The sequence below is a fragment of the Anguilla rostrata genome, chromosome 6 (genome assembly GCF_018555375.3).
Source record: "Anguilla rostrata isolate EN2019 chromosome 6, ASM1855537v3, whole genome shotgun sequence".
In the NCBI taxonomy this organism is placed as follows: Eukaryota; Metazoa; Chordata; class Actinopteri; order Anguilliformes; family Anguillidae; genus Anguilla; species Anguilla rostrata.
The window spans coordinates 19489487-19507463 of record NC_057938.1 but is presented as its reverse complement, the minus strand read 5'-3'; the positions used below and the strand labels follow the sequence as shown (position 1 = coordinate 19507463).

Here is a 17977-nt window from a genome sequence, read left to right as displayed (position 1 = left end):
AATAATGTCAGAAGTAATGTCAGAGACGACAATCCGCTGCTATGCTTGACATTCATGTTCACGTTTTTGACTCAGTTCTGGGGGATATCATTATTGGATAATTTATTAGTCGAAATGACGCTGAGCATTTAAAAATGAAAATCAGCATACTGATAATTTAAAAAGGTTAACGCCTAGTTTGCAACAAGCTCGGGATCGTGTGTTGACGTTTACATGTAAAAATACATGTCCCAGAACTCGTATTGAAGGCAAGGAGGTTCGTGCGCATGCGCCTTTATGCCATTATTCTGTCCCCTCTCAAGCAGTAAATGAAGAGCAGGCATTCTCCTTTGATAGCTGAAAATCCAATATTATTACACAATTCGAAATTGCTTTTACATCCGCTATTCAGATAGATGGAGTTACACAATACATAACATTCTCGCAGTGCTGCGGGGTTCGCAACAGGGCGATTAGAACCCAAAACACGGTGGGTGGTGGATTAGGAGGCTGTTTATGTAGAGGGTCTTAGAAGACAAGGAAGAAAAAAAACTGAAAAAAATATTTTGACAACCTCCCTTTCCAAGCGGAAAGGGCTTTGGCTGCCCTCACCCTGACCAACCCGCAGACAGAATGGCTCACCTCCGGGATCTGCGGAACCAGGTAAAAATGTGGGATTGGACATCTTCTTGGGAGGTCAACTAACAGTTAGCTAGCTAGCTAGCAAGTTGTCGATCCGGTAAAGTAAACGGTAGCTTGCCACCAAGTAGCCAGTTAGCCACGGAATGTAATTGGATCGTGAGCTATAATCTTGTTTTTTTTTTTTTTTTTCATAATTTCTGGAATGAACGGTAAGAGTTTTTTTTGTTGCCAGTTAATTATTTGTAATTGTGGATGCATGCTATCATGTTTTCTTTCCTTTCTCTGATCCATTTAATCCGGATAATGTTTGCTTGCAAGCCAGCCAGCTCGCTCAGAATTAACAGTCGTGCATCAGGGCTGTTGTAACTGTAAGTATCAATCTGTCCAGTTAGCTAATCAGTGACAACGAAACACGTGCAATGAAAAGGCGGTTAATTTTAACTGTAGACATTCAAGCTAACAGGATGCTCACATAACAGCATGACAGCAAATGAAATTCCCTTCACCCGCTGTGCACACTGGCACGGTGTGTGCTCTTGGTGTTGTTGTTTTTTCAAAGCTAGAAATTAGTAATACTTTTTTGTCGTTTATTTTGAAAGTAACTGGAGAATCTACGTCTTCTTCAATTCACTAAAAAATCTGAAAAACAAGGATTGGTGAACATTTTCCTAGCCTTTTCAGAGTTACATTGTTTGCTAATTTACAGGTGATACAACTGCCACTCACAATAAATCAAGCTTTTAAATCAATTGCAACTATTTGAGATAAAAAAGGAAGCAAGTGTTCAATCTTTTTCAGAAAAAGCTAGTGTCAGGACACAGATGTGAAGCTATACCTGATCTCATTTAGATAACCTGCCAGATACAATATGCTCTTTAACTGTTGAATTGTGTTGAGGAGGAAAGGAGTGATAGGAGAGTGAACAGTTTTATGTTCTCAGAATGCCATCCTTGAAAATACGAGAGCTTGTTCAGTTTGTGAAATGGTGCAATATTTGTTGGCCAAATCACAAAACATTTCCTGGATGAAGAAAAAATTTGAAAGCCCACATTGGTGAAACATTATCCAAATGACAGCATTAGTGTTAGGAAGTTATTCTGCCTGTGCATCCAAGACATTTGGCAACCACCATCCATTAAATGCTAATAATTTGTCCCTAATGAAAGCTGTAAACTCAGACCTGACAAATCTGCTGGCATCAGACCATTTCAGGGATTGCATGCCCTACATCTTCCTTACTCAGGAGAGCATTAGACAAAGAAATGAAGTTACAAGCCTCCATTTTGTCTGTTTTTCCACTGCTAATCAGACATAGCTTGTGTTAATCCTCACCATCTCTCTAAACTGAAATTCTCAGCTTCTGTGTGATGACGTTTGCAGTACTAAATGGTTCTGGTTTTGGAGGAGTCCCATGCAGGAACTTGCGAGACACTACGTCAAAAGATGAGAGGATTTCCTATATTTAATCTCAACCCAGTTGCAGTATGTAGAGTGCGCAGTCACGACAACACTGTGCAATTCTCAAAGTCATTAGTCTAGCAATTTAAGGGTGCAGAGACATCTCTCTGTTCCGCAGCTGGAGAGATCAAAAGCCACAGCTGCAATAAAGCGAGGGCTTGGATCTTATGAGCTGTCCAGCATTGTGGATACCTTGGCAGGTGGATGCTGGGCGTGGGTCAGTTTCAAAACAGGCCTGTCGCGCTTTTTGACAGTTAAGGATGCTCACCAATTTATCACAGAATAAATGAGGCTTTCTGCCTGGAAAGGTATGTCATTATAGCAAAAGGTGGACTTATGGCTCCAACTATGGATCTCATGACCTGAATATAGATCATAGGTTTTGGAATATAAGGATGGGTGCAATCGAAGGGGTACAGTTGGCGGTTTGGCTTCACCAAGCCATTTACTTAAAACTGTATGGTCATGATTTAGTTTGTCCCCATTCTACCTGCTGTTTCCTCCTGGTTGGTGTTTTTGTGCCAACAGAGATGCTGTGGATAAATGGACTACCAATGACATGGTTGCTGGGCTTGGGGTTTACAGTTTGAACTTTTGAACTTCCCAAACTTCTGGAATAGACTGCTACGCTGTTGTTAGGATTGCAGCATCCACTCCTTATTCTGACTCCTTTTTTGCTTTGTGAGAAATGGCACACATTTTCATGGATGATATGGAAGAGGAGTGCGACCCTATTGAATAAAAAGCCTGTCTTTGGGGAGACTGTGTGAAGCAGTCTGTCGGGCAAGCGACTCTCAACCCATGTACGAATCCCCCATGTAGCTGGGCTACGATTCCCCACTGCGGCACTTTCTGTACTGTGATCCCGCCTCTGTCTGTAACCCCCCTCTGTGTTCCTTGTATGAGCATCCCGCTCCCTGTTAAAAAAACCTTTCTTTGGTTGAAAAAATGAAAGACCTCTGGGTTTTTTGGGGTAGATGTAATGTGCCTGTAAAGAAAGATAATAAAATGGTGATTTGTCACTACACACAGGCTGTCTGTCAAATCTCCAGTAAATGGCTTTATGTACCAGGGTTTTAAGATTAGATTTTATTTCCTTTGATTGCCAGCAATGGTGACCTGGAAATAGACATATGGTGCATAACAGGAATGGGCAGTTGCGTTCGTGGAAGACCAAGGTGCATGCAGGTTTTTGTTTGCGCCAACTACGCTGGCTCAATTGGTTAATTAGCTGTAATCAGCAAAGGAGGACCAATTTGTAGATCAAACCGCAGTCAAACGATTTATGTAGGGACACAAGAACTTCAGCTGGCTTCAGGTTTCAGCTGCCATTCATGAGCTCATCAAGAAATATAGCGGAAATGTCAGATCCAATAATTAAATATCAAAGAACAGAAGTTGAAGTCCAGAAACAGACACAGGCCTGTTTGCCTGGCGCATAATCCTGTTTTAAGATCCGTGACACAGGCAACCAAGACTGGGCTTGATCAAAAGCAACACCACCTCAATCCCTCAATTCCTTGCGGAATTCTCTGCCCCTCTGCCTGTCCTGTTGTAGTAAGTCTACATGGTGTAAACTGAGTGCAATTCTGTGTTCTGAATAACAGAACAACACACAAAACCCTAAGCGATTTTTTTCTTCAGAAGTTGAAACAATGTTGCTTCAAATCCCATTTGGTTCTAACGTGCGTTTCTTCATTAGCGGCGTAGTACGTGCTTTCATTCCGTAACTCTTTCTTCCGCCATCGACTCGGGTGAACAGCGGCACTTTCAAACGCGGGCTGCATTACAGTCCACGGTCGACGCTGACCTTTCCAGTTGACCCCTTCCCTGTAAAGCTCAAGTCTGATGCGCGGCCAGGCTAAAGTCAGCGAGGCTGAAAAGGCACCGCTGTGCCCGCTGCTACACACTCACTCAGGAGCCAAAGGGAGCAGCGCGGGGCGCTAATCTCTTTTGATCCGTGACAGGGACGAATCGCACGTCCGCAGTCTTTCGCCTTTCATCTTTGCCAGGGCTGACGGTGCGCGTCGGCTGCCCCCCACCCTTGTCCCGACTCCAGAATCCAAACTCCCTGCGTATTCGTTCACCCCCCTGGCCAGGACACAGCCCTCTGCATCAGCCCAGCATGTTCACTTTGCAGTCACAAAGCTAGCATTTAATCAGCCATTTTCTGCGCTCTCATACATATGCAGCACGGGCGGATTTCTTTTTCTTCTCCTCCAGGTTGATTGGGGTCAGGAGATAATGATGTGCTGTTAATGAGTGCTGTAGCTGTGCGTCGTTAGCGGAGTTCATTACGAGGACATGTGACTCCACGGGATATGAGGCGGAACCAGGAGCCAGACTGTGCTCTGCTCAGCAACAGTGATGTCTGACCAGGCCTCAGCTGGTATAACAAAGGCTTACCTGCAGAGCAGTGGTCACAGACCTGTTTCAGAGAGAAGGGTCTGACGGAAAGTTCTGGAATGCAGTTTTTACTTTCTTCTCAGGGCCCCACCGGTCATGCTAACAGCACAGAGAAGGGATGTCCTGACTATTTTGTAACACACACAGGATATAGCCCATTACTAACTAATGAACAGATCAACTCTTCCTCTCAGTTTAAAAAGTTCTTTATATATTCTCTGGCTGAACCTGCTCACAGCCAGTTTGAGGGTTGCTCTTCCTCTTTTATATTACCAAAATAATTTTATCCACCGACAGTAACATTTGAGTTGACAACTTCAGACAAAGGCCTAATTCACTGCAGCTTGCATGTAATAATTTTTTGACAGTTGCGGTGTCAAAAGAGCTAAGGTCATAAAACTGAAAACACAACACTGAAAAGCTTATGGAGTGGCAGTGTCACAAGAAGAACAAAACTAAGGGAGAGAACAGAAAACAAACTTTGTTTCTCAAAGGCGTTTTATGTCCTCTATTTACAGGTTTCAGGCCCTTTTGCTCTCACAGTTCCAGGACAAACAGTAAGTTTGGGACAATCCAAACAACTGCAGGGCTCACTAGTAAGCTATAGGCTGAATCTTGTTCTGTAAATTTGAATAGGAGGCTCTATTTTTGCAATTCCTGTTCTCTGAACCATATACACCTGAAACAAATTCACCTCTCTGCGGGTCTTCTTGCGAGTGTGTGCATGCATGTTAATAGTCCTCCATTATTCATTTAGCAGTTTGTTAGCAGTTAGGCGGCCATTAAAATGCGTGTAAAACAAATGGACTCATTTACATCCCCTGTACTAGAGCCATAATAATTGTCTGATGTTTTTAAAGCATCTCCATTCAGTTTCTGTTCAGACTTTGTATTGCGGAGACAAATATTAAGGACGTCACATGGATTTTAAACAAATCTCCTCCATGAGAAAGAGGGAAAAAAAGGTATTTTCAGATGGAATGCTTTAACATGCAAGCTGGCGAATGAGGTAGCTTGACCAGGATGTCAGTAAATTATGTACCTGTTGCCTGGTAACCGTGGGTGGCTGTGGAAAATGCTCAGTCATGGAACATCACAGTTGGCACTTGCACTGGCATTGTGTTCCTCCACCAAAACAGGAAATTAAATATCGTGGGCATCTTTCGGAAAACTCCATAGTTACTATGCGACTGGCTGAACCTTGCATTTTTGACAACTACTCAGATCTGGCTCTCTCAACAAACATAGCCCTGGGGAGAAGCAATTTCCTTTTTAATGGATCCATTTAAGTTGACCTCTGTTTTGCGCAAGTAGACACTATAGCGATATAATTTATGCTCTTGGGAGTTTTGTTTAGTATCAGCTATAAATATACATAGTACCATTTCTCCATAATTGCCCACTGTGTGCGTGCAGAAACTCCATATTTAAAGTCAAGTAATTATATTGTAATAATTGCATTTTGTATTTGTACTGTATACTAATAATTATAGGCGGTTTAAGTGTTATTTAACTTGGTGATGCACAAGCATAATGGTATTTCTACATATTTTCCAATGGCTCATGCCATGCATATCCAGGAACTAAATGAAACTTCCCCTGCCTGATTTCCATACTTGGGAACAGTGTCCTGGCTCAACGAATCTAATTGCGAACTGGTCACAGCTCGACGCTTGCTTAAAGCTCCCATCAGACTTGGAAAGTCAACCTGGATATGATGACATGTCACTGTGCTGTGAAATAGCCTGGCCAATTTACGATGATTGCAGTGGAGTCAACCCAAGTGTGTATTCTTGTATGTATAGGAAGGAAAAGGAATAGGCCTAAATGAATAAGGAAAAATCTAATATGCACGTAGTCACTCCAGTAGAAGAAAAGACAGGGCTTGCTTAGTTCCATGTAAGTCTTGGACAGATTGATTGCAGCCCATTGTATGCGTGCAGAAACTTATTTTAAGTAAATTTTAGTAAATGTGTTGTGTGTGTGTGTACATAGTTCATTATGTTGTAATAATTGCATTTAATATATCTGTGCTAGTAATTGTGATTGTGACATTTCCCTGATTCTCTTGAAAAGACTAACAAGGTACATCCCAATACTGCATTCATGAGACCAAAAGGAAATAGATAACTATTAATGAAAAGCGTGTAACTTAAATCAAAAGACATGCCTATGTGTGCGATGTGAACCAGAAGATGAGCCCTTAAGTCCTGTCGCACACCATTTTGTCAAACTGACTCACTGAATTGGTATTTCATTTTAAGAGAACAAACTTAACTTGAATGTGTTTCAGGCACCGTTTCATGTAGGTTTTTTGTGTGCTTTTTGTTGTGGTTTATAACCTTGTTGCTTAATGAATTGCCAGTCGGCAAGGATAAAGATTGATTGATCACGTGACTGCGCTGTCCGCTTGTTTCTTTGTGTGCAGAACTCGCGTCTGGACCCAGAGGAGTACTTCACCAAGCTGGAGCGCATTGGGAAGGGCTCCTTCGGGGAGGTGTACAAGGGCATCAACAACCGCACCAAGGAGGTGGTGGCCATCAAGATCATCGACCTGGAGGAGGCCGAGGACGAGATCGAGGACATCCAGCAGGAGATCACCGTGCTCAGCCAGTGCGACAGCCCCTTCGTCACCAAATACTTTGGGGCCTACCTCAAGGTGCTTCTGCTGTTTCACATAGGGGTGTAGATTTAAGCACAGATTCTTTATGCAGTCCAGATGCTCAGCTCCAATATTCCAATGCCTGCTCTGCTTCTTAACCACAGGAGGGCCTGGGACTATTGCAGAACATCCCTTGCAATGGTATTTTCCTTGGTCCCGATTCTCAGATTATACATCAAACTGGAATGTTTTTGTTTCAGCTTATGAAGACAGAACTTTAATGCTCAGAACAGCTATGAGTCATTCTATGATGGAATAAAGACTCTGTGGTGTAGGGCACTGGGGCCCATCTAAGTTGCTGTAGACACCACAGATGGCTGTGATAACAGAGAGAGATATTCTGCTCATCAGTCCCAGACTACATTGACCTCATTGAAAACCTGTGGTCTCAGACAGGAGGGGTGATGGGTTGAGGTCAATGAAAGGTCGGAGGTTGGGAAAGTGTATAATTAGCGAATTCAGAAAGGCAACGATAAGCTTAGCAACGACACTACAGAAACGACACTACAAACGATAACAACACTACAGTAAACTGTTTCCCTTATTATGATTAGCTTCGCCTACTTAAAGATCCCTAAACTAAGTATGACCCTGAGTACTTGTAGGCTAGATAGTTAATTAGTGCAAGCTAGCGCTAGCTCCAGCCCTCAGCAAGCAGGATATGCAACCTCTGTCTGATCTGTTCTTCCTGCAGGGGACCAAGCTGTGGATCATCATGGAGTACCTGGGAGGGGGTTCAGCTCTGGATCTGGTAAGCAAGCTCCCTCACGAGACTTTGTCCGCCCACAAGGTTGGGCAAGATGACAGCAACGATGCTTGCTGATACGGAACCAATGGACGCACTCAAAACTAGCACACGACCGTTTCAGTGTTGAGGTCGTTGCGCAAAAGGGCACTACAGTAAACCATTTCCCTTATTCTCCTCTCTGGAATCATCAGTTCAGTGATCCATGTGACATACTGGATGACTCATATTCATAGAACATCCCACAGAAGTCACTTTATTTGCGCAATTCGGGTACAGTGCTACAGCCGGACCAGTTACAGATTTATGGTGAAGAACAAACACTATTTGGGTCAGCACCTCACAGTTCTAGGAGTTCTAGGTGCATGACAGAAAGACAGGGCAGGATATAAAAAATTTCAGCCGCTGTTAGAAATGGAAATAAAAAGACATTTGCTGTGAAAAAAACCTAATGCTCACATCTGGGTGAAATCAGGTCATCTCTCCTCTCCCATCTGCCCCAGCTGAGACCGGGCCCCCTGGAGGAGACTTACATTGCCACCATCCTACGGGAGATCCTGAAGGGGTTGGATTACCTTCACTCAGAACGGAAAATCCACCGCGACATCAAAGGTGACCAGCCTCCCCCCGTCCCTGTCCTGGCCAAGGCTGTCCCTACTGCTACACGACCACACTTACCATGTTACACCCCATTGCCCTGCAGTCATGGGCAACATACAGGGCTTGCCATCACTTTGTGGAAACCATTTTTACTAACTAAATGGTTCTCCTTAGTACCGTTTTCATAACTTTACTCTTGAATAAAAGTTCAAGTGGAGAGTTAGCCCTGAAAAAAACATTTACCACCCTCTGAAGCTTTGTTTATCCCTTTAAGGAGTAGGTTTTTGTTTTGGAATGTTCAGAATTCTAAGTCTGTGTTCTAGAACTCTGTTGCTTTCAGTTATCAGTAGCGATTGTTACATCAGCAGTAGAATGTTCAGTTAAGAACATTCTAGTCACATACTTGCGATCTGACACTTTAAGGGTTATGCAATGACTCATTTCCTTCCTGGCAGCTGCCAATGTGCTGCTGTCAGAACAGGGTGATGTCAAGTTGGCAGACTTTGGGGTGGCGGGACAGTTGACCGACACCCAAATCAAGAGAAACACATTTGTGGGTACACCCTTCTGGATGGCGCCCGAGGTCATCAAACAGTCGGCCTACGACTTCAAGGTAAGCTTCCGAGATCCCTGCTGTGATGCGGGTTGGGTACATGTAACCAGACTCAACCAGACTGGGTTGCCAGGTGCAAGTGACCAACTTGTAACTTGGACAGATATCAAAGCAAAACTAGCCAAATGCACGGAATGTCTGGCAACCTACAGAAAAATAATGACTTGACCGCATTTTAAAAGGAGCCCAATTTGCTGTGAAAACCGCAACTTGCAACAGTATGCCGAGATGTTTCAGAAGGTTCCAGCTGCCTTCCGCTCGGCTCGTCTCCCAACTGTAGGCACAAGCAGGCATTCCAAATCGGTTCAGTCTGACAGACTGAGTGGAGGGTATAATGGGAGGGTCACTGTGTCTGTGTGTTTGCCATTGAATTTGCCAATTAACTAGTCCTGCACACACAACATAGAATGCACAACCGTATTTCACAACATTTTAACACCGTTCACTAAATATAGAAAATCCTTTTCCTTTATTTCATGTTACTGATTTGTAAGTGTACATAATTTTTCCCACTCATGAGACTGTGATAGGGATTAAATATATTCATAATTGTAAATGTTATACAGGGTTCGTACGGTCATGAAAAACCTGGAAAAGTCATTGAAATTTAAAATGCAATTTCCAGGCCCTGGAAAAGTTATGGAAATATAGCTAAAGTTGCATCAAATATAATTACTAATGAATCCAATCATAAACATAGTATGTATAGTAATAAAACGTAAATTGGCACGTAACCTTCGCGGTATTTTGGTGGTGAGAGAAGTTAATTCGGCCTGGCTCAGTCTGTTTACAGGCACGTCCAACAGGCACGCTTCTGCTAATGTAGCAGTTAGTAAACGTAGGCCCTACTGTGCCGACAATATGCCAGGGAAGTGCAGCTTCAATAATATATCAGGGCTCGAAATTAACTTTTTTACTTGGTAGCACTGGTGCTCCCAACTTCAAAAAGTTAGGAGCACCCACCAAAATGTAAGGAGCACCAGCAAGATATGCAATAGATTTTTTATTGATAAACGACAATATAACAGTACGGTTTACAAGTAACCGTTAAACTGTCAGGCCTAAAATGTGTCGACTCTTCAAGGAATTGCGTGTTATGCATTCAAACGACACAGCGCTTCTCGTCACATTAATACCGCTAATTAAATCAACCGCCAGTAAACTGCATCGGAGAAATTAGCTGTTTCAACTGGGTCGCTACACAAAACACTACGTTAATGTTTCAAAAAAAATGCCGTAATCGTTCGCTTCAACTTTTCAGCTTTCGATAACGCTAATAAATTGAACATAAACTTTTGTCTTCAGGTAACATTAGTTACCGCGTTAGCTCTCTGTGTCGCGTGACAGTGGAGTGCTGCGAAAGGGAGTGATTGAAGGCTAATATTAACCAATTTAAAATCAGCATTAAAGGTAAGAATGTCAAGCTCACGATTGGTTAGAAGGGTCACCGTCAGCTCACAAGGCACATATTGAGTGTACTAACTAGCGAATGTACAGAGAAAGAGACGTTCGACTGGAAAAAGAAAAAAAAAAAAAAGGTCGCACCAGAACAATTATTTTCACTCGCACAAATGCTCCCAATTATATTTCGAGGTCACACAGATTAAATTTCGGGAGCATATGCGACCAAAATGGTCGCAATTTCGAGCCCTGTTTGAGACATGTAATGTAATGTAATGACATTGACAAAAATGTTAAACTATTCGAATTAAAATATGAGAGAATGTATCTAAGTGTGTCTGTCTGGTGTTTATTTGTTTTAGAGAGGCACCATATGTTTCAGATGCAGACCTAAGTTTACTTAGTGTTACAATAAATAATTTTAAATCGTCCCGCTGAGATAAAGTCATTTGTTTTGGTCATGGAAATTCAGTTAAAGGTTGTGGAGAAGTCATGGAAAAGTCATTGAAAATCATTGGTGAAAAAGTGTATGAACCCTGGTTATAGGTATTGCATCACAGACATATGCAATGTATTTAACTCTTCCAACCCTTCTGAGAACCCAAATCATGCTCAAGTTCCCCCTTTACAGTGTACATTTTACTGTCCTGCCCTCCCTATTGGTGTATCCATGTCTGTATATTTGAGTAACAATGGCGTCGGGCAGGGAGAGGAACGTACCTTTATTTTATTTTCTTTTAAAGTATGCTTTTATTAATAAATATCTGAGGCAGGGGGGCAAATTCACCACTGTTTGTAATATTTGCAAAACATCTATTGAGAGGAAAAAACAAATAGCGTGTTTGTGGCAGGCGGACATCTGGTCCCTGGGAATCACCGCCATCGAACTGGCCAAGGGGGAGCCCCCGAATTCGGACCTGCACCCAATGAGGGTGCTGTTCCTCATCCCTAAAAACAACCCGCCTACCCTAGAGGGGACCTACAGCAAACCCTTCAAAGAGTTTGTGGAGGCCTGTCTCAATAAAGACCCCCGCTTTGTAAGTACCTCCGCCCACCACATTACCAGTGACTGCGGTCAACAGGCTAATACCCTTACCGTTATATAAGCCTGACCAGGCACAGTGAGAAGTCTGCCCAGCTTCCAGGGATGCGTTCTGCTAATAAACCAACTGTCCGTTGCCTCTTCCGACGAATCGCTATCATGCTGGTGTGGCTCCAGCTGGAGGCAGAGATTCAAGCCGGAACATTCACTTGGTGTTAAAACCCTGTGGTCTCGCAAAAAACGAACTTTCTAGACTCTCTAGAAATAGAGCATCTGGGATGGAAACCGCGTAAACTGTACTACTGAGAATCCTACACCCTGCCCTGTAGGTGAACAAACAAATGGTGATTTTGCGGTCTTTAATTTTTGCAACGACAATGACTTTTAATAACCATTTACCTAAGTATACGCTCACGCATTAATTTTTGTAATTAACCAACCATGGATAATTATCCAGTAATGTGGCGTTCCAACAGAAATCGAGAACCAATAATTCTAGCAATTACATTTGTGAGTCATGATCGAGTCGGACAATAAGTGGGCAATGAGTTCAGGAAGAGTAGTATTGCCCAACAGTTTATTTAAAAGAAAAACAATACGTAATGACTAGAACATTCAGCCTAGCCAAGCTTGTAATTATAATAATTACCTACGACTAGGAAGTGTCTAGCACTGTGTTAAGCCTGGATTAGAACACTAAGTGCCAGTTGACAACTTCTTGATATTCAAGCAGGATTTACCATTCGCTCGTTTTTACTCATTCCCCCCTTGTTCCAATTTGTTCTAGAAACAGGTTTAGCCTAAAAAAACATTTTGAAGTCCAAGACATTTTCTTGCTCATATTGGATCAGTGATGTCATTATTGCATTTGCAGATGTTTCAGGACTAAACTAGGCAGCTCATGGAAAATATTATCTTTTTTCACATCATCTGCTTTACATGCTCCTATAGTGGCAGAGCATACACACGATCCAGTTGTACAATGCAATCAAGTGACCTCGAACTTCATACGCAGCCAAACCAAAGTTAGCATGGCACTTTGAAAGGAGAAAAAGGCACACGCAGGAAATAAAGGTAGACGGGTCTGCACAGCTCTGGTTGGGGTCAAACGCAGAGGTACAGTAAATACAGCGCTGTACGGTAAATTACAAGCCAACCGTGTAGAGCGTGTGACACCAGAGAGGGGTTGAAAAACATCTCACCGCAAATCTCTCCCCCCCCCCCCCCTCACCCTCCCCAGAGACCCACTGCCAAGGAGCTGCTGAAGCACAAGTTCATCACGCGCTACACCAAGAAAACGCCCTACCTGGCGGAGCTCATCGACCGGTACCGCCGCTGGAAGTCCGAGGGCCACGGGGACGAGTCCAGCTCCGACGACTCGGACATGTGCGCGCAACCCCGTTCTTTCACAGGCCGGCCTAATGAAACACTTCTACCAGTTAGAATTGTCCCCTGAAAATGTTCCCGCCATTCCTGAGCAACCTGCCCCTGAATGCCAGAGTCCAGCAGCGCTTACCGAGCGCTAGCGATGCAGGCGGGTCCCGGCTGACCCCCCCCCCCCCCTTGCCTTGTCGTCCTTTCAGGGACGGAGATGGCGACGACAGAGACCAGTGTCCGATGTGGACCTTTCCGCCAACAGTGAGGCCCAGCTCCATGAACAAGCTCCAGAAAGGCTTTGCCAACACGGACTCTGAGGTGAGCCAACATGGCCGCCCGCCGGTGTCGCGATTCAGAGTCTGGCCCGTATCCGTAAAGAGCGCTGATCCAGGACCAGGTTTCCCATGGCCATGTCATAACATTATATTTTATCAGCCAATAGGCAAAACTGCACCCTGATCTGCCATCGGGGTCTTCGTTTCTTAACTCCCTTTCTTACTCCCACTCGTAGTGGTCAGTATGACTCTCTAGGACCACGTGTGCTCACACAAGGAGAATTAAGAGTTAGCGCCTTTGAGGTGTGGATTAACCGGGGGACTCAGTTACACTGGTTTTCTTGCAGACGGCAGAGGCAGTAAAGAGACAACCCAAATCCCAGTGTCTCTCATCGCTGGTCACGCCCATCTTCAGAGAGGTAAGGTTTGAAGTTTAAAATAAGCATAGTGTCTAAGGGGTATTGTCTCCTGTGGGGCTTCAAATGTGATGTATTTTTATATAAGGGCTTCTGTAAAAATACATTTCTCCCAGGGAGCTCTAATGAAGGTATATGTTGGTGACAAATGAGATTAATTGCTCATCTTACCATCTGTTGCATCGGCAGGCAAGCTCTGTTCATATTCCTGGCATTTCATCAGAGGCCAGCAGTTCCTCCCCTCTCATTTTCCGTAGATTAGCATCTCTTGGTTAGACGCGTCAGTGCTAGCCTAGCGATGCATCTAACCAAGAGATGCTAATCTAAACAAGGCTTTACCATAGGGTTTTAGCGACCTCGACGGCCGTGCTATACAGCAGCACGGCCGTGCGGTCCCGGTTCCCTAGGGCGACCGGGGGCTGACGCTAGTCTCCCGTTTCCACAGCTGAAGGAGAAGAGGCGGACGAACGGAGCGAGCGTAGGCGCCATCGAGGAGCTAGAAAATGCCTTCAGCCTCGCGGAGGAGTCCTGTCCGGGCATCTCGGACCGCTTGGTCACACACATGCTGGAGAGAGTGCGGAGGTCAGTCGGGGCACCCAGTAAATTTAATTTAAATACCCAATTGACCAATATTAGGGTACGCTACAGAGCTAGAGGTTTTTTTGTTCTAAGATTATGAGCAAACTGCTACTGTAGGAGTTCTGACCCGTGGACTCCATTTTCTTTCTCAGGTTTTCACTGAACGGGAACACCACCCCCTCCTCTCGGTGAAATCCACCAGCTGCTGCTCCACCCCCCCACCCCCCTCCCCGGGAGAGCCAACACCCCACCCCCAATCCCCTCCTCCTCCTTCTTCCGGACCAGACACCTCCACCCTCCCCCTCCACACCCACCCCAGAGATCTTTTAATTAGAGGTTAATTAAATATTTTTACAGTTTTCTTTATCGAACGGAGAATGTTTAAAAAATGAAAAAGACTATAAAAAAAAAGGTCACGGACGCTGTGCATAACAAACTGTGTTAGATTATGTCATGTACAATAAAGTTTATGGAAGCGTTGAAATGGACGGCCTTGCATCTGGACCGAGGGAGACAGGCGACCGGTATAGAAGGGACACTGGACACATCCAAGCCGGTAAGAGACGATCCAGAGGAAGTTTCGACGTTTCAGTCAGTTTCATTTTTTTCATTTTTTATTTGTTATCTTTTCAGTCGTAACATGGAAAACAAAACTACATGCAGAGTTAACGGGAGCAGGACTCCGGCAACATGCTACACAATAAATAGAGAAAAACATTACAGAACGGAGTGAACAGAAAGGAAGGTCCCCCTGAAAGGGAGAAAAGAACAGTTGGGGGGGGGTGGGAAGGTGGAGGAGGGGGGGTGAATGGGGTTACAGCATGAGGCTTGGCCTTGCCCAGCCACAGAGAGAGAGAATTCCAGTCCTTATACTGCAAGTACTGTGTACTGTGAGTATCCCCCAAACTTAAAACAGGACCAAGATCACCAAGTTTAAAGAGGGGTCTGGCAGGTCTCTCTCACATAGACACAACACACAGGTGTCCTCCAAGCATCCAGGACTGCACTTGAAATTAGACACAGGCAACCATATCTTCTAAAGCCAGAAAAAAAAAAAAAAAAGTTATGACAAAATTAGCAGAGTATGGACTCCAGTTTATAACCCATGTCTCTTTGTAAGAAATTCCCACAGCAGTCATGTGAAAGCCCAGGTCCAAAACTTAAGTTATATACACCTCCCCACCCGTTCTCAGTTTACATTTTTAAAAATAATAAATTGTGGCTACACAGAATGAGGACTGTCGGTATGAAGTAAGACGCAGCTGACACTTGAGAGGCCCCCCTGCTTCAGGACACTCAACACTGCTATGGTGACGTCAAGGAGCTATACTCTAGCCAGGCCCAAACAGAGCCTCCCGCCAGAACGGACTGGCCAAAGTCAACTAAATCTGACTTCCACATGCCTATTGTGAGTATCATAATGGCCAACACCCCAGATCAGAAGAATTTTACATGTAGGAAAACATCCAGTTACTTAACCCCCCCGAGAGTGCATCTCTAGGGCACGAACGGGAACAGGTGAGAAAATATAACGTTCACGCCAAGACAATTCTTCCTTATTAGTGTGGTTTCACTGAAATATAACCCTGAAATGCATGACAGTACATGGCCAAGCCAAATCTGCACTCGACAAAAATTGTGGCAACAGTCTGGAAACTAACTACAGAATGAGTACAAAACCGAAGACATTGTGAACAGCCAAACATTGACGTAAATTAAAAAAGGTTTAGAAATTCTGACCATTAAAAAAAAAAAAGTTTTACCTTGGCCAGTCATGGAAATCCCAGAATGCCTTTGGGTGAGAAGACCGTTTCCTTTTTCCAGTAAATGCCTCACAGCTTGCAAGCTAATGAGTCAAACTGAACAAAGCAGCTTAACTTTGAAAGCTTGTGTGATTGACCACATAAATACTGAATCCCTTTTCTTTCACAGAAATCTCACAATTGCTACTAATCCAAATTATTTCAAATGGTTAAAAAAAAAAAATACAAACTTTGTTTAAAAAAAAAAAAAAAAAAAAAAACAATATACTTTTGAAAGTTTTCCCCCCACAATGAGTCTTTACATTTTCCTAATATGCCACTGAATCACAATTTCATACATTTTAATTTGTGAATTATGGGAGGCACTGGAATACAAGAAAAATGTTGCAATGCCCAAAAAATGGTTTACACGGTCACAAATAAAATCTGATGTCAAGACTCATGATCCAAACAAGCCCATCGGTGTAAAATCTCAAACCCACAGAGGACGCAGGGTTGAAACACACTGCCTCCTTCAAGTTGCACAACTCTCCAATCTACAGTCCTATATGGTGAACTGCACCTTCATAACTAGTGTAACCCCATTATCCATCTGGACTCCTCATACTTAACGAAACACGAGATAATCCATGCTAATGCTCCTCCCTGCTAGGCCCTTCCAGTATGACAGAACTTAAGTTAAGTGCCCCCTACTGTGCCCCAGAAAACCTCTTCCTGTCAATTCCCCCCCATTAAAAAAAAACCCTAGCATAACCTGCTTCCACTTCCTGTTGCCTTCATCATTGCTTGCTTTCCCTATATTCCCTCATCATTAGTCATCACGTCAAGCTCGTGGGCCTCTGTGCTGGATTCATGTCATTCCACCATCTTCGGGTGCAGATATTCCTCTGTCTCCCTGCATTTTATTTGTGACCACTTACGCGCCAAAAAAGGACCTTAGAGTTGGTTCCTTTCTGTGTCCCTCAGCAATACTGACATGTTGAGCGGTTCAGTATGTGGTTTAAAGACCCATTTCAGTGGGAGGGGAGATACACTGACACTAATACACACTTATCTCCTGCTTGTCTGGCTTGAGTGGCATACACATACACGAGAGACTATTACATATATATATGTGTGTGTGTACATATGTATATCCTGCTTAGTAATAAGGGACTCCTGCAATAACATACAGTATTACCTCAATCTAGATCCAAGCTAGCATTCAGGTTCAGCTTGTAACACAATAGAACAAATCAGGGGAGACCTTACCTACTGAAACTCAAGGTTGTTTGGCAGCACACACCATTTTATTATCGTACCTTTGCAATACTTGCAATCGTTTCATTTCGTCAAGTCCTTCAAGAAACCACCTCAAACTGCACTTCGGGCTGTTTCTGCGTGGATTGGGATGGCAGGTATGCCATCCCACCAAGTTACGCCATGGAGGAGTGGCATGCTTCCTTTACGGCACCGGGCGGTGGTTCTATCCTCGGCTGAAGCGGTTCTCGGATCAGCCCTGCACATCTCTGTTGTGAGGATGACTTGAGGGCGGTTCCGAAGGCCCGGGCCTGTGCCGTGGCGTTCCACAGCCACTGCGGAGAGGCCCCAGTGCAGAGCGCGTGTGGCCTGTTGAGGGAAAAGGCAGGGAGGTCCCTGCTTTCTGGAGACACACCCCCGCTGGTTTTGTCTGGTTCGCAAAGCCCCACCCCCTCCCCCTCCCCCCAACCTGTGTGTACAGGAGAGGGGGGGGGAGTTCCTCAGAGGAATACAAATAGCGATAAAGAGATATTTTTAAAAATAAAGATGCTCATGCGCTCCCGGGAGTCTGCGAGGCCCCGCCCCCAGCCCCGAGAGCTCCGCCCAGCGAAGGCGGTCAGTTGCCGTTCATTTCCGGGGGTTCCTTGGGGACAAGGAGACTCATCCTGCCCGTGGCACTGGCTGCGCTCTTGATCACCTCCATCCACCTGTGGAGCAGGCGGTAAAAACTCATATAATACAAAACTTAAATCTAGCCACTTAATAATAATATTAATGTGT

The 17977-nt window shown here is 44.2% G+C and overlaps 2 protein-coding genes across 4 annotated transcripts in view; one reads left to right on the top strand and one right to left on the bottom strand.

Moving 5' to 3' along the window:
• Positions 1–266: 266 nt before the first annotated feature.
• On the top strand, positions 267–16187 carry stk25b (serine/threonine kinase 25b). Its single transcript, XM_064338880.1, has 11 exons — positions 267–642; positions 6914–7144; positions 7842–7898; positions 8396–8504; positions 8948–9105; positions 11358–11543; positions 12789–12934; positions 13132–13243; positions 13548–13619; positions 14062–14198; positions 14348–16187. The coding sequence occupies exons 1-11, from the start codon at positions 613–615 to the stop codon at positions 14385–14387; spliced, it is 1278 nt and encodes a 425-aa protein (XP_064194950.1). The 5' UTR covers positions 267–612; the 3' UTR covers positions 14388–16187.
• LOC135256764 (FERM, ARHGEF and pleckstrin domain-containing protein 2-like) overlaps positions 14792–17977 on the bottom strand; it is a 49640-nt gene continuing 46454 nt past the window's right edge. For all 3 annotated transcript variants that reach the window (XM_064338877.1, XM_064338878.1, XM_064338879.1), the window contains exon 27: positions 14792–17904. In XM_064338877.1, coding sequence (XP_064194947.1) covers positions 17814–17904 — 91 coding nt within the window. In that variant the 3' untranslated portion in view covers positions 14792–17813. The remainder of the gene's footprint in view (positions 17905–17977) is intronic.

What these genes read in the sequence shown, in the direction of transcription:
- stk25b (XM_064338880.1), top strand. Translation starts at nt 613, where the DNA reads ATGGCTCACCTCCGGGATCTGCGGAACCAG. An exon ending in TCACGCCCATCTTCAGAGAG is followed by an intron (nt 13,620 to 14,061) that starts GTAAGGTTTGAA and finishes CCGTTTCCACAG; the next exon opens with CTGAAGGAGAAGAGGCGGAC. An exon ending in ATGCTGGAGAGAGTGCGGAG is followed by an intron (nt 14,199 to 14,347) that starts GTCAGTCGGGGC and finishes TTTCTTTCTCAG; the next exon opens with GTTTTCACTGAACGGGAACA.